At 36.8% G+C, this 16,103-nt stretch overlaps 1 protein-coding gene across 2 annotated transcripts in view; it reads left to right on the forward strand.

Annotated features, from left to right (window-relative positions):
* Positions 1-16,103, forward strand: part of NBAS (NBAS subunit of NRZ tethering complex) — a 191,999-nt gene that overhangs the window by 26,136 nt on the left and 149,760 nt on the right. For both annotated transcript variants that reach the window (XM_052810054.1, XM_052810055.1), the window contains exons 13-21: positions 4,155-4,218; positions 5,663-5,856; positions 6,972-7,229; positions 8,005-8,130; positions 9,275-9,426; positions 10,273-10,407; positions 10,677-10,755; positions 11,515-11,619; positions 11,932-12,068. In XM_052810054.1, coding sequence (XP_052666014.1) covers positions 4,155-4,218; positions 5,663-5,856; positions 6,972-7,229; positions 8,005-8,130; positions 9,275-9,426; positions 10,273-10,407; positions 10,677-10,755; positions 11,515-11,619; positions 11,932-12,068 — 1,250 coding nt within the window. The remainder of the gene's footprint in view (positions 1-4,154; positions 4,219-5,662; positions 5,857-6,971; positions 7,230-8,004; positions 8,131-9,274; positions 9,427-10,272; positions 10,408-10,676; positions 10,756-11,514; positions 11,620-11,931; positions 12,069-16,103) is intronic.

Here is a 16,103-nt window from a genome sequence, read left to right on the forward strand (position 1 = left end):
AGCCTTCTCTTCTCCAGGCTGAACAACCCCAACTCTCTCATGCTTTTCTCACAGGAGAGGTGTTCCATCCCTTTCACCATTTTCATTGCCTTCCTCTGGACCCACTCCAACAGGTCCCTGTCTTTCCTGTGCTGAGGACCCCAGAGCTGAACGCAGTACTGCAGGTGGGGTCTCACCAGAGCAGAGCAGAGGGGCAGAATCACCTCCCTCGACCTGCTGATCAGGCTTCTTTTGATGCAGCCCAGGATACGGTTGGCTTTCTGGCTGTGAGCGCACGTTGTCGAGTCATGTTGAGCTTCTCATCAACAAACACCCCAAGTCCTTCTCTGCAGGGCTGCTCTCAATCCATTCTCTGCCCAGCCTGTATTTGTGCTTGGGATTGCCCCGACCCAGGTGCAGGACCTTGCACTTGGCCCTGTTGAACTTCATGTGGAGTTCAACACGGGTAACTTTGCATGGTTGAAACCAAATTCTGCTGGACATCTAATGTGTTTATCTATTTCTGCCTCAAAACTTAACTTACTTTCTGCTAGATAATGCTCCAGAATAGTTTGTTCATCAGATTGGTATTAGTAAGTCACATGCTTTCTACAGGAATTGTTTGCAAAACTAAGTAGGGGAACTTAAGTTAGGAATTGCCCAGACACTGGCAAACTTATGTGACCAGTGTGAATTTAAACACTGGGAGTTGAAAACTAATTAGTTTTCAAAGAAAACTAATCAGTTTTCAAAGAAAACTAATCCACTTTCTGGGTAAAGATAACACTTTATTTTAATGAGGAAAATGTATCTGCATTTTAAGAAGTGACAAATCTGAAATGATGCGCAGTAGTATGTGAAGTATTCTGGTTTCACTTGCATTAATTTCTTGACTAATGGATATGTAAAAGCTTATCACTTGAAGTACTGTCTCTTATGTTCTAAACCTACAAGACATGAAGCGACATCAAGTCCAAACAGGGTAACCAGTCAAACAGGATTTTTGATCACTAGACATACATGGCACAAATTACCACCAATATTTCCTACACAGTATTCATCTTGGATGGCTTTATTGTACATAAGTGTGTTTCTTACTAGAAAATTACTGTAGAATGGAACATGTGCTACTTAGTTGTAAACAGTTGTGTTTTAGTGCATATGCTGATTAATAAATCCACGTTATCTTGTCATTAAACATTTGCAGTTTCTGATTCTTCTCTAATTTCCTTTTGCAGGGTAAATCTTTGCACAGTGTATTGACTCCTTTAGACATTCCAGTACAAAAATATTTCCTCCATTTTTTTGTAGACTGTTTTAAATTCTTCAAGTTTTATGCATTCATATGAAACACAGACAGCTTTTCCCCACACTATGTTGAATTTCTCTGCAGTCTATGCATTGCACAGTAGGTACTGTAAGGTCCACAACAAAACACTTGCTTGACATTACATATAGGCACAGGCTTCTATAACAAGGAAGAGGACAATATGAAGATGTCTGCCTTTGGATATAATGATGACTATAAGGTTAAATGAACATTTTCAAGAAAAATGACAAAAAAAGATAGGCCAAAACCTTTGACTATAGGGAAGACTTAAGTTAGTGAACACTTGTAGACATAATGGTATGTTGCCATCCTGAACACCATTGGTGCGCTGTTACCTTTTTGCTCTGACTGCAAGAGCAAGACTACTGACTTGGAAACATGGCTGCGGTGTTGTGTAGCTTAAGTTTTGGTTCTTATAGGTAAGCAATCAGATCTGGTTAGGCTGTATTGACTGTGAAACTGTTCTGGGTCTGGCTGGAATGGGGTTTGTTTTCTTCACAGCAGCCTGTATGGTGCTAGGTTTTGGATTTGTGACCAAAACAGTGTTGTTAACACACCAGTGTTTTAGCTGTTGTTCAGTAGTGCTTACACAGCTTCAAGGCCTTCTCTGTTTCTCACTGTTGTCCCCCAATGAGTCGTTTGGAGGTGTTCAACAACCTGGGAGGAGACACAGCATGGACTGGCAGAAGGGATATTCCAGATCATATAAGGACATGATCAGCAATAAAAACAGAGCAGGGGGAGGTTTTCAGTAGTTAGCCATGGCTCAGAGGCTGGGTGGGCATCAGTGTACTTGTGGGAGATGATGAATGACTGCCTTTGCATCACTTGGTTTTTGGTTTTTTTTTTTTTTTTTTCTGGCTTTCCTTTGCTTATTAAACTGTCTTTGTCTTGACCCGTGACTGTTCTTGTTTTTGCTCACCCTACACTGTCCCACTGGAGAGGGGAGTGAGCAGGTGGCTGTGTGGTGCTTAGCTGCTGGCTGGCGTCAACCTACCCCACCCCAGAAATGTAGTTCCAAGCTTACTTAGGAAAGTACTTTTAAAAAACAAACAAACAAAAATTCTGCTCCAATGTTGGCAAAAGCATTGTGTGTGTGTATGTATGCATATCTATCTATCTATATCTATTTTTAAGGTACACCTCAGATTTTTGTGAGAATACAGATTTTGCTCAAGGATCCTTACAGTGAATTGTTGTATTTTTTTCTTTGTTTTTAACTATAATGAATATGTTTTCTGAAGCAGTTTTCAGGACTTTATCATTTGGTGAAGGTGATGTAAAGGAGTGTCCTGGTTTTGGCTGGGGTAGAGTTAATTTTCTTTCTACTAGCTGGTATAGTGTTATGTCTCAGATTTAGTATGAGAAGAACTTTGATAACACACTGATGTTTTCAGTTGTTGCTAAGTAGTGTTTAGTCTAAAGTCCAGGATTTTTCAGCTTCTGATGCCCAGCCAGCAAGAAGGCTGGAGGGGCACAAGAAGTTGGGAGGGGACACAGCCAGGGCAGCTGACCCAAACTGGCCAAAGGCGTATTCCATACCATGTGATGTCATGCCCAGTATATAAACTAGGGGGAGTGGGGCTGTGAGGGGTTGCTGCTCGGGAACTAACTGGGCATCAGTGGGCAAGTGGTGAGCAATTGCATTGTGCATCACTTGCTTTGTATAGTCCAGTCCTTTTATTATTATTATTGTAATTTTTAATTGTTATTATTGTCACTATTAGTTTCTTCCTTTCTATTCTATTAAACTGTTATCTCAACCCGTGAGTTTTACTTTTTTTTTTTTTTTCTTTCTTTCTTTCCCGATTCTCTCCCCCATCCCACTGGATGGGGGGGAAGTGAATGAGCAGCTGTGTGGTGCTTAGTTGCTGGCTGGGGTTAAACCATGACAAGGAGTATTTGGTTTTTGGCTGTTTTCAGAATGATTTTTACAGCTGAATCTAGTGTCCAAATATAATGGATATTTTCATAATGTGCGTGATTCCTACTTAATTGTTACCCAAACATATTTGTTAAATTAACTTTAATTGGCCTCACGTTTACTTTTAATTAGTACACTGTTCTCTTTCTACTGAAAAATTAAGTCTGAAAATCATTTTCTGCTTGACCCAAACCTGCTTCGTTTGTCTGAGCTGTATAATCAACCTGTACTTCTGCTGCATTGCAGTTAGGGGCAGGATTATTGTCATCTATATTTGTCTAGTTCCTATGTATTCTGATATTACTAAATAAAGTTTAAAAAAACCCAATGCAGCAACAGCTTACTAATTCTAAACGTTGTATTGCATCATTAAATACTGCTGCTTCTCTTGCTGCACTAGTCTTGGAAGGGGCTTTATAATTATGAAAATAACCAGAGTAAATACTTAACAGCACTGTACTAGGCTAGTACTCAGGAACACTACACAGAGCAAACAGGAGGACTGTTTTGGAGATTTTTCTTTTATATGCTTGCAGTCCTATTTATAGACATCAAAAGCAAACACTTGGTGGGCTTCTGATTGCTAGAGAGCCTTTATTTCAGAAATCTTTAGGGTATGATTACTGTTTAATGCTGACTAGGCCAGGTCTGATGGTACTCTTCTAATAGGGTGTTTTAGGAATCCAGAAGTCTATTTTGCTATGTTTGGGGTTTTTTTTTATAATTTAACTGTCTGGAGGAAAGTACAATGTCACTACAGCAGCTGTATGTTTTACGTTCAGGAAAAGTGTGAATTTATGGAGAGCTTTTTCATTGAAAAGTGAGTGGATCAGCAATAGAATAAAAAAAACAGATCGTCTGTGTTACAAAGATTTACTTATATATAATCCTCTTTTTGTCTCGCACTTTTTTTGTTTTTAGCCTGGTTATGATGAGATCAACCCAGACTGGAGACTCTCTAGTGAAAAAAGAAAGAAAATAAAAGGTGTGTGGTACAGTTAAATCATTATTTTATACCATTGTGTAGTTAAAAATATTTATACCAATATACAAAGATCTGAAATGGCTTAATTAAATCTCAATTAGAACAGTTGCCAAAATTATATGTATGATTTGAATTTGCAGCATGGCATAGCTAAATGAGTGTCACAATAATTTTTCTTTAAAATCCTCTTAGGAATACTTTTGTAGCCATAACCATAAATAAAATGATATTTCAGCGCAGGACTTAATTTATTATTAATCATGTGATTATGAGTGTAGAATGCTGAACATTCAGCAGACGTCTCAGCTTGTATCAGAAGCCACTACATCATAATATTGTAGGTGACACATTATTAGTTGACGGGTTAAAACCTAAACTTACCTCTACCTTTTGTTTCTATGAATGTCTAATAAATTAGTCTTGAAAGCTAATGTAATTTAAAGATATTAGTTTAAAATTCTAAACCAAAAGGGCTTTGTTGCCTCCAACTGGTTTTGCCTCATGTCAGTCTCTTTATTCTTTTCCCAAAATCCAGGCTACCATGTGCAGCCATTTATCACCTGGTTATTGCATGGCTCTTCCAAGAGTGCAGAGATCAATAGCTATTCCATGATCCATTCACTACTGCTTGTATACATCTATATTATTAAAAGATCCCTGTTCTTGTACTGTTTTTCTTGGTGATTCTGTCTTTGGGTTAACTCATTTGACCTTCATGGCTAGGCTGCTGACTAAGCACTGAAGTGGTAGAAAAGTGGTAAGCTGATCTGTTTCTCAGTGCTGTTTGGGGAAAGATCATTTTCATTGGAGAGGTGGGAAATGATACTGTAGTGAACAAGTGAGCTAAGTCTCTGCTGAACATTTTGTCCCAACATCCAGTTACCATAATCAAAGCAGTCTTAGAAATGACACAGCTTCCGTCCTCAGTTATGGTGACTTCTGTTTGTTTGCGTTGTTAGTTAATCTTCTTAACAACCTCATCTTGTAGGCTGTTTCAGGAGCCTTGTTCATAGTTGTCACTTGTCCTCAAAAGCAGTGTAACCTTGATTTTCGTCAGTATTATGTTTGTTGCCAGGGAGACTTGGTCAAGGATGGCCTGGGAAGTATTGAAGCAGATCTTTATCAAATATCTAAAATTTGTCATATTTTGTGCAAGTAAATCAGTTTACTGTGAATTCTTTTTCCAAATAATATTAAAAAATAATTACATTTGCAATTAAGTGATTTTTTTTTTCCTCCTCAACAGCTTTATTTAATGCAGTACTGATTTAGTAAAATGCAATTGATCTAAACTACAAACTTAGTGAACCAAGGATGCATATACAATAATAAAAGTTTGTTAAATTAGGCCATCAAATGAAATCTTTTAGTAATTGAAGCTACTTCTGTTCTTATCTGGTGTTTGTTTTTCATTGTATGGTGCATTCTTATTTATTTATTTTAGATAAAGAATCCTATTACCCATTGATAGATGTAAATTGGTGGGCAGATAATTCTGTCATCCTGGCTCGCTGCTCTGGTGCATTGACTGTGTCATCAGTCAAGACATTAAGAAATTTGCTGGGAAAGTCATGTGAATGGTTTGAGAGTTATCCTCAGGTCACTTCAGCTCACAATGGAGGATTTCTAAGTCTGGAGGTGAGGAAGGTGCACAAGCAGATACCTTTTTGGAAAGCTTTGCTTTTGTATATGTAATCCTAAGGGTAGTGTGTGTGGTGTGGTTAAAAAATAAATATATTATTATCATTACTAATAGAAAAAGTGATTCTGTTTCCTTATCTCTAGGTAGGTATTGCAGGGAAAATCTGAACTTGCTGCAACTTAACTGTCTTAATAAAAACTTGTCAAAACTTGTGGAGAGTAGTAGCAGAACTCCTAGAAGGCTCAGTCTGAATGAGAGGAAATCTTGCTGCAGGAAACAGTTCATGTCAGTTTTCACTGCTTTGTTTGTTAGTGCATTTGAAGAATACTGCCAGCATCCCTCTCCCGTTTTGAAACAGATGCCTCTTACAGAGGGAGTGTATTTAAAAGAAATGAGGAACACATTTAAATTAAGACAAAGCCATGTAAGCAATCTATTTTTTTGTTCATCATTAGTAGGATTCCAGGAAGGAGTATAACATAATGAAGTTAACCAGGAATTTTCTCTGAAACTAAGAAAATTACTCTTTCCTAAGGTTTACACTGAAATAGGTCTTAAACATCTTAAACAACAGTTTAAAATAATATTTATCAGAATATCTCAATACGTACCAAAGCTTGCATGTATGTTTTTGGCAAGTTTTATTATTCTGGAAATAAGATACAGCTAGTGACTGGCATATTAACAGCCTAAGGATGTAGTCTGAGATTACATTTGCATTGAACAGAAAACCTTGCTTTGCAAAGCTTAAGAGTTGAAAACATTGCTGTATGCTGCAGTAAGCTATAGTGTACAAAGTGTACAAAGATGTCTCCATAGTTCTGTCCTGCCTGGGGTGGTGTAGCATGTTTAGTGTAATAGCAGGTTACTATTAAGAAGCCTTCACTCTTGCTTCAGTATTTAAGGGATGAAGCCTCAGATCTAGGAGACAGATGCAGTCAGGGTTTGTGGGGCATGTTAAGCAAGCTGAGAAATAAAAGGTTTAAAGGAGAAGGGGAAGAAGGATGTTGATTCTGAAATTTGAAGTACTGGAAGTGGAGATGTACTCAATTCTTACCAGACTAGTTGAGGTGTACTAGGTGGATGTTTCATATTCGTATTTTCTGTGCAGTGTGAGATAAAACTTGTTCCAAAAAGATCACGCTTGGAGAGCAGGCCTGGTGATGAAGATGAGGGAGAAGATGACTCTGACTCAGATGATGAAACTTCTGCTAAGGACAGATACTTTAGCTACCTAAAGCAAGGCCTATACTTTGTGACAGAAATGGAACGATTTGCTCCTCCACGGAAACGTCCACGTACTATTACAAAGAATTTCCGCCTTGTCAGTTTGAGATCCACGACTCCGGAGGAACTGTACCAGAGAAAAGTAAGTATAGAAGGAAAGGTCATATCTCTCTTAATCAGCTTTATTTAGAAAGAACTTTTTATTTTTCTGTTAATTCTTGCTATATTAACAGAAGGATTTAGACACGTATTTCTAAGGGTCTCTTAGCTGAGAGTGTACTGTGTTACCTAATCAAAGGGATCACTGTTTAAAACTAGCATTATTATAAAGTCAAATGAGATGGTGTTTGAAGGTTACTGAGGAGACACTGCGCATCATTAGCTTGGCCAGACTTGGAAGTGTACTCATGAGTGTTTACAAATAATGAAGGACCTGGCAAATATATTGACTGAAATTAGTTTGGCTTGTTATTGGCCAGGGAATGGGTTAACTTATACTTTGATGTGAATGTAGTTTACTTGAGTGTTTTTTCAGGCATAAATACAAATTAGGCCTGTGATTCACTCTTACTGAACAGATATTTCTTCATTTTTAAGACTACTTTATGCAGTATTTTGTCTAGCTGTTTCAGTTGTTCTGATGGTAAACCAGCCTATAGCTGTTAGTTTCCATGGAGTGCTGATGTCATACTGGTTACCTAAATAACTTCCTTTTTCTTGAGGAAAAATCTCTCATTTTCTAGAGGTGTCCATAAGGTCTGAGTCTTACTCATCTGTATCTTGAGCCATTCTCTTTCCTACGTGCTTAAGCATACCCACAGTAATTATGCCTCTACCTGTTTCAACACACAGAATTAATAATTGATCATTTAATATGGAAATCAGATGACTTTCATTTTCATGTGTTTGCTTTTTAGATTGATAATGAAGAATATGGGGAAGCTTTGTCTTTGGCTCAAGCATACGGCCTTGACTCTGATCTTGTATATCAAAGACAGTGGAGGAAGTCGGCCGTTAATGTTGCTTCAATTCAAGACTACTTGGTGGGTTTGTTTTTTTGTGACTTTTAGGCTTATCAGAATGGCTGCGTTACCTTTACAGAAATTGAGTTCTTAATTGTGTTCTAATTTATGCAACATAAATTGGTGGCAAATTGGAGAACTGTCCTGCAAATTCCATTTCATGTCATGTGGAAGAGAGTGATCTTGTTAATTTAACTGAAGGCCTGATCTGGAGACCTTGGAAGTTAATGTAAATATTTCAAGTATCTTGTAATTTCTGTTAATAGCAGCTTGCTCTGATGTAATCTCTCTCCACATGCGGTAGTAGATTGTTGCCTGGCATATTAATAATAATTGGAAATACAAAGCATTTAACTAGTGTCCAAGTATTTTAGAAAATTAAATGGGAAGGTGAGGTTGGTATCGGTAGCTGTATAGCAAAGTTTGAATAACAAAAGTTACAGTGAACTCTGCTACCTGTAAGTGGAGCTCTTCAGTAAAATCCAACATGGGTTTTTTTGGCTTGGAAGAAAGACTTCAAACTCAGCAGACAAGCATTGTCAAAGCTGCACAACTTAATGGTGCTATAGGGTAAGGTCTTCCAAGAGGTCAAGAGAAATATCATCTAATTTGTTTTTTTTTTTTTCAAGTCAGATATTAATTGAATGTCAAAATAAGATTTTTACAAGTAACCATTCTTCATGTGCTATGTAATCTCAACTGAAGATCAGCAGATAAGGCCGATAATATTTTGTGACTCTTGTGTGTCTCTTCTGTCACAGAATCCTATTGGCATGTGAAGAGATTGATACTGAAAATGACTCTAGGGCTATTGTGGAATACACTTGGTTAATAAAAACTGCATTTTAGCCCAAAACCATCCCATTTTATGTAGTGCAAGGAGGATTGTTACTAGTTAGGGGATACAAATAATAACTTCTGTTCCAGTTACTGTGAAAGTTTTGCTAAATAATTTGGCATTTCTGTGTCCTTTTCTGCCACATATACTCTGAGGGATTTATGATTTTTTGCATTCTCACCTCTTTCGTTGGTTCACGTTGTCAATCATCAGATTAACTTGACGTTTTCTGAAGTGGAAGAGACACATTAGAAGATTTTAACATCTCTGGTTTCATTGCTTTGGATTGAAGTATATAACGTTGTGTATGCTCTTGTTCTTGGACAGAGTAAAATTAAGAAGCGTGCATGGGTTCTTCATGAATGCTTGGAAAGAGTTCCAGAGAATGTGGATGCTGCTAAGAAGCTGCTTCAGTATGGCTTGAAAGGCACAGACTTGGAGGCTCTTGTGGCCATAGGAAAAGGAGAAGATGGCGGCAGGTGTGAGAAGAGTATTTTTTTGTTTGTTTTCTTTTCAAAGAATGGTGTATGAAGTCTTTTCTAATAATTTGGTAAAATTTTATCAACCACTAATGACAATGTTAAGATGCTTTTGCAGGACATAAAGAAAGGTAATTCTTTGAATCAGACTATTCTAAAGATGTCCACAAGGTACCTATTCTCACTTTGCCTTTGTAAAAGGTAAAATCACGGTTTATTTTGTACTGCATTTTCCTTCTTCTCTGGATGCCCTTTATTTTCTTCAGCATAGAGAATTTCTGATGTCATTTTTTTTCTATGAGACTCTGTTTCTGTTCCACTTCTGGAATCTGCAGCTACCCCTGTAAACGCATTTTGTTGTATGTGTTAATTGTTGTAATAATCCTCTGTTGTTCAAGTGGGGAGGGGAACAACGAAAAACACAGTGGGTCAGTCAGGAAATACATGCAGACAATTCTTCTCACTATTCAGTTCCTGGTGGTAGAAATAGAAGAGGCTGTTCTTTCTTTGTGCAGTCATCTATTACCATTGTACGCTGTGGAGCTGTTGCCAATCCCAGTGCTACTTGTGATATTTAGAAACTTTTATCAACCATCATAGCTGTGTGGTTTGTGCTTTGTTTTCTTTGGTTTGTTTTAGGGAGGGAGTAGAAAAGAGATGATGCCTGTTGTTGGCTTGTGATGAGTGTCTGCTGCTTTACGACAGCAAACCTCAGTATTATCTTTTTCTATAAAAGCTTAGCTTTTTAGTCAAGACATAAATGGAAAGCTCTGTTAGTATGTTTATTCAAAACCTAGTTTGTTATATCTTCTTCTTTTAATCAACATTATTGGTTTTGTCTTCCAGGTTTATCTTACCGGGGGAGGTGGACATTGAAATTCCCTATGAAGACCTTTTATCACCAGATGAAGAAATGGATACTAGAAGAGAAAAAGAGGCCAAGAAGCGTCAAGAGCTGCTCTTATCAGTAAACTTCTCAAAGTAAATGAAATGTTAGGCCACGTTTTATTCAGAGTTATAGGTTTATTATAACTACACAGTTGCAAGAACGTAATTACTCTCATGTATATTATTCCTAATAGGAAAGTGCTTTAAATTTTAATTGGCATTATATTGTGTCAAAGTTCTCGGTTTACTTAATTTCTTGATATATTCCAGTGCACAGTCACTAAAATGTGTAACCATTGTCTTCATATGCACATAATGTACAAGATCAATTGCAAGCATGAAAATTCCTGTTTTGAACACAGGCTGACACTGGAACAAAAAGAACTCTGCCGTAGCAGGCTGAAGCTGTTGACTTACCTTGATCGCCTTGAAACCTATGAGGTGAGCGAACTTGTTAACTGGCTACAGTTCTTTTGAGTTCTCATTCCATAGGTGTTCCTGTAACTTTTTTGTCACATCGTCATATCTTTTTTGTTATATATTGTAGTATTAACGTTTATAGTCTTCTTGAAATCCTACAGTCTTTCACTTGAGAAAAAGTAAGCTGTTTTCTGTTCAAGCTATCCTGTTTCTCCTGTTTTACTGTTGTTGCAAATGGCTGGCTTCTAGCGTTGAGAGGTATAGTTGGGCAGAAGCCTGCTTTGAACATGCTGTGTCTGCAGGGAATTAAGTTATGCAACAACATGGGATGTGGAGTATGGTGCAGGATTACTATACTTTTCCTCTGTCAGTCTAGTTAGCAAGTTCTATTCAGATTCTATAACACATCTTTTTCTTCCATGAGCTTACCAAAGTGAAAGTTTTTGGAATGTCAAACTGTATTTTGCTTAGTTTTTTATTTTAATTTTGCAGTTGGCGCTAGTTACATAATAACTTTTACCACATCTCTTTAACTAATGATGTCTAAACACTAATTAAGGCAGAGAATTGTCTTAGTTTATCAATGAAAAATGCATCTGTTTTTTTCATAGTGAAACAAATAAAAAACAGCATGCTTTTCCACATGTATCTCATACTTATTCATCCTAAGATAAAGAAACGTGTAGACTTTCTGATGCTTTTCTAGATCTTGCATAAAAATATCCCTTATAAGGTTTGGTGTTTGGGGTTTTTTTTGTTTGTTTTTTTTTTTTTTTTTAGGAAATCCTTGGAGGGCCTCATGCAGCTGAACAGAACTATGATGGTGAATTCTTCAAGAAGTTCAGAAATCAGAATATTGTACTTTCAGCAAGAACTTATGCTCGGGTATTAATATTTATTTTGCTAGAATATAATTTTGTTTTGGTATTGCTGTTTGCACTTAAGTGCATTTTTTCACCCCCCTTCGAACTTGGTTGAACCTCAGTGGGAATTTAAGAGGTGGGAGGTGTATTTATCTGATTGTGAATAAATAAATGCAGTGACCCTGAGCTAATTTTCTTTATTGCTAAAGAAAATTTTCAAATTAAATGTTTGTTGCATGACCTAAGCTTACATTTATGTAAATTTTTTATGTAAGACCTTTTCAGTCTAAATCAGTCTTAAGCTAGTTCTGCAACATAATGTTTTGCTCTTTAGGAAAGCAATGTCAGAGCCCTGGAAATTTTGTTCACTTTCCATGGATCAGCTTTACTTCCACACAGACAGGCAATTCTCTCCAATTTTCCAGAGACTACTTCACCACATGAATATGCTTTCTTGTTGCCTGAAGCTTGGTAAGGATGCGTCAATGGATATTAACTAAAAAAAAAAAAAAAAGATGATTTTTAGGTTACTACTTAAATTAGTTTCCATATATGGCAATCTGCTGTTGATTATTACCTGTAATCAATAGAGCAGCTTTGTTTTTTATGTATTTGACCAGTATTCATTTTCTGCTTTACTTTGTGCCATTCATGGAAACCTTTTGGTCTCTTTTGGTTATTATCAGGAAAGTAGGGACTTTAAATGTTCTTGTCTCCATTACACATAAGAGGAAGCATGGCCTTTTCTGACCTGAAACTGCCCAGATTTTCACAGGTGTAAGTACAAGTCTAACTGGTTTGTAGTAACAGCCAGTGTTGGGAAATTAATAATACAAGTGTTTAGCTCCCTGGAAGCAATTACATTTTTCTGGATTTGTTTTGAAACATAATTTAACACTTAAGCAGTCAGTAACTTCAAAATCATCAGTCTTCTTGATACTGATTCTTATGCAGCTTGCTAAGGTAGAATTATGAAAAGCTTTAAATCCAGACTTTGCTATTCTTTGGTTTCAGCATAAAATGTTAGTTTACTGTCAATTTCATATAAATTTTCATAAGAGAGTATTCCTTGAACATCATAATAATGTTCTGTGTATTAATTAAAAGAATTTTTTGCTTCTACAGTGTTTCTTTCAAACACTTCAATTATGAAATTAGTTTTGAAGCGTATTGTTAGGTGCCCATAAAGAATTGGGCAGATTTCATTATTTCATATTTTACAATAGACTTTGAAGACTTCCTTCAGAGGGGTATTTTTTGGAGTAGCTAATAGATTTTTTTTTTTTTTTTTTTTTTGTAGTCTTCCAGCATTGTAGTTAAGTTTTTCACTTCAAAGTTTTAACAGTCCCATTTGGATAAGTCTCCATGTAGAAGAGGGTTTTTTAATTCATCACGTTATTCCCCTGACATTTTTCCTAGCTTGTAATACTTATCACTTCGGTCCTTTCTGAGCAGAAGTTACGATTTCATGATATCTAGTACTTACCTGTGCCCTTTTTCTTGTGTTGGTAGTATTAGGAACACAGTTAGTTAGTTATGGTGTGAAAACACTTGTTTTATCCTTTTCTTTAAGGTAACAGTTAGGACCATGAAGAGAAATGATTGCAGTGTTTATAAAATTGGTAAAATATATTCCAATTTTCTCTTTCGTTTTGATAAGATTTATAATGTGAGACGGAAGGAAGGAGGGTTGTATTAAATGTGGTTATGATACTTTGTTGGTGTTCATAAACGTGTTCCTCTTCTTTCTGAAGTGTTTGTTCTTGGTTTTGGCTTTTTATTTTGTTGTTGTGGTTGGTTGGTTTGTTCAAGAAACTGACTTATGTGCCAAGAGGCAAAATGACAGTTAAAATAAAACATTTCACCAGTGATCTAGTAGTAAAGATGTGAAGTTATGGGTTAAGAACTTAGTTTTGTCTGCTGTTAAAAAATGGAATTATGTGGTTTGAATCTTTATTCCTGTGGCAGACAGAACTTTCCAGTGCTAGGATCAGGTATGTGAAGGTTCACACTTCCCGCCCCCCCCCCGGCCCCCAGCCCCTCAGGTTGCAGAACAGATAATACTGTATGTCTTTAAAATGTTTGTCTTTGGACAACTACAAAATGGGGATGAGAGCAAATCCTATATACGCAAATCCCATATACTTATAAAAATATACTGTATATTTGATCTAACTTTTTCTAAAGCTGTTTCCCTGTTACAAAACTGATTAGTCACATAGTAAGCTGTCACATTGCTAAGTACAGTCCCTAAAACTCTATTTTATTAATGTAATAGAATTAAATATGTATTGATGAAAATATCTACTAATGAGAATAGTATACTAATGAAATTGTACAACTTAAGTCTAAGTAACATGTTCTTATTATTTTAAAAAGTTGTTTTTAGAAATGGGATGAGTCTGCCCCCCAGTCCAAATAGTTTCAGCTTCTGGCAGTTGTTGTTTCATGTGAATCAGAGAGAATTGAAGTTCTTGGTCATTTTAAGTGAGTTTATTGGGCTTTTTAGTTCTAGCATTTATTTTTTAAATGGGTTATTAGTATGAACAGAATTACTGGAATTCTGTAGATACACAGTTGTTGTTGTTATGAAACACAGTTTAAATGTGTGCTATCTAGTTTACTTCTCTATAGAACACAGTATGTAGACATAATTTGCCTTAAATTAACTGACTGAACAAGGTTATGATGTAACTTATTAAACTATTTTGTTCCCATGTAATATTAAAAAGTTTGAAGTACTGACTAATTAATGAACTTCTGAACAGAGGGAAAACATTGTAAAAATATAAACCCCAATGTTCTAATTGGTAGAAAAAATGTCTGCAGCATTACAACTTAGTGTCTCTTCAGTTTATGCAGCTTGTAGTTACAGTGGTCTTGGAATAAGGGGTGAGAATGATTCAATCTGTCCTTGTGAACTTTGACTCTAGACAAATCTTGTAAAGGATTCTGAGTCAGGAAACAACTTAGTCTGGTTTTCCTTTTTAAATTTCACACTGTTGCAGTTATGAAATAGGGTGTATGCTGGATATTCGAAGGATTTTCTACTTTCAGCTGCAAAAAAGACAGATCTCTGTTGTGATTTCTTTTAGCTCATTGTTTTCCTGAAAATTCCAGGCCATAATTCTCTGTACCAAGAGATTCCAGTAGGGTAATTGGTTGCTGTGGTGCATGTGATGAGACCACTAACATGGACCAACTGGATGATGGTGTCAGTGTTAAGAGTGCACCCTGCCCCGATGGCCTTGCTTAAGGAATGCCTTGTTGATTCCTTCACTGCTTGGTCTCCTGCAGCTCAGACCTCTTGCTGAGCAGTGTGCAGCTCTGGAGGCAGAAAAAATTTTGGTGGAGGAAAAAAAAATACTATAGTTTGTCTTCCAGGTCTTCATACATGGACCTGTGTGTGTGTAGGAAGAAGTACTGCTGGGAATTGACCATACTGTGTCTGTGTATATGGGGCACTTCAAATGATCGGAGGCTTGATTCGCAGCTGGAGCTCTCTGAGCTGACACCTATCCTTATGGAAATTCACCACATTGCTCTGTTTTCTCTTAGTTCCTCCATTGATAGGGGAATCTGGCTAAGGAAAAACTTGAGATTGTATAGCAGGTGCTGCCTTGTTTGTGCGTGGAACAGGTGAGGTGGGACAAACAGGCACCTCTAGCTATTGCCAAGGCAAAAGCATTGAAACCCAATTGCTTGCTGTACACCACCACCAACATGAATGCACACAGAAGTGCTATATCTGAAGAATTTCATTGCCTATGAGAAATGTTTTTGTAAAGGTTGCATTAGAACTGCCATTTACTTTTGTCTGGAGCTTCCAGTTCAGCTGCAGATAGTAAATTCTAAGTACCTAGTGAAAGAAAGACTGGTTTTGCTAGTGTGTTCTGTAGGCATAAAGCAGTTGTTTTTCTTGTTACTGGCACATGTCATTTACATTAGGATGGCATTTAGAGGCCAGTGTCACAAAAATTTTAAGGTCTTATCAGTCAAGGAAGAGTTGGCACAACAAATGGGGAAAAAAAGGTAGAAGAATTTTTTTTTTTTTTTTTTTTTTCTGTCTTCTGGGTGAGGTTGCTAGGAAATATACACTTTTTTCTGTATCTGCTTGTAAAAGATCTCAAGTGGTAGATATACTTTTGTTTCTTGTTTTGGCACATGTTTAGTAGCTTAGCATCTTTAGGGGTCGCTCTCAGAACTGTTCAGGACGAGGTTTGTAATGTCTGAGCAGAGGATTTATGTATTCATGAGACTCTCAAAGGCTGCAAGTTATATAAGCTCAACAGCTCCCGGAGTTGAGAAGGAATGTGAAATACTAAGATGCATCGGTGGCTCTACATGCCTATCGGCTTCAAACTGGTATTGTGATAGACTGACATTACTCAGTAATGTGTTTTTGCAGAATTGTGATTGTAATGTTTTCCTACTTCTTTTCGTATTATTTCTCAGCTTCTTTTATAATGATGGCTCCTGAATCTCTGCTGTCTCTTAGTCATTGGG

This window comes from Harpia harpyja, chromosome 15 (assembly GCF_026419915.1).
Source record: "Harpia harpyja isolate bHarHar1 chromosome 15, bHarHar1 primary haplotype, whole genome shotgun sequence".
Classification (NCBI taxonomy): domain Eukaryota; kingdom Metazoa; phylum Chordata; class Aves; order Accipitriformes; family Accipitridae; genus Harpia; species Harpia harpyja.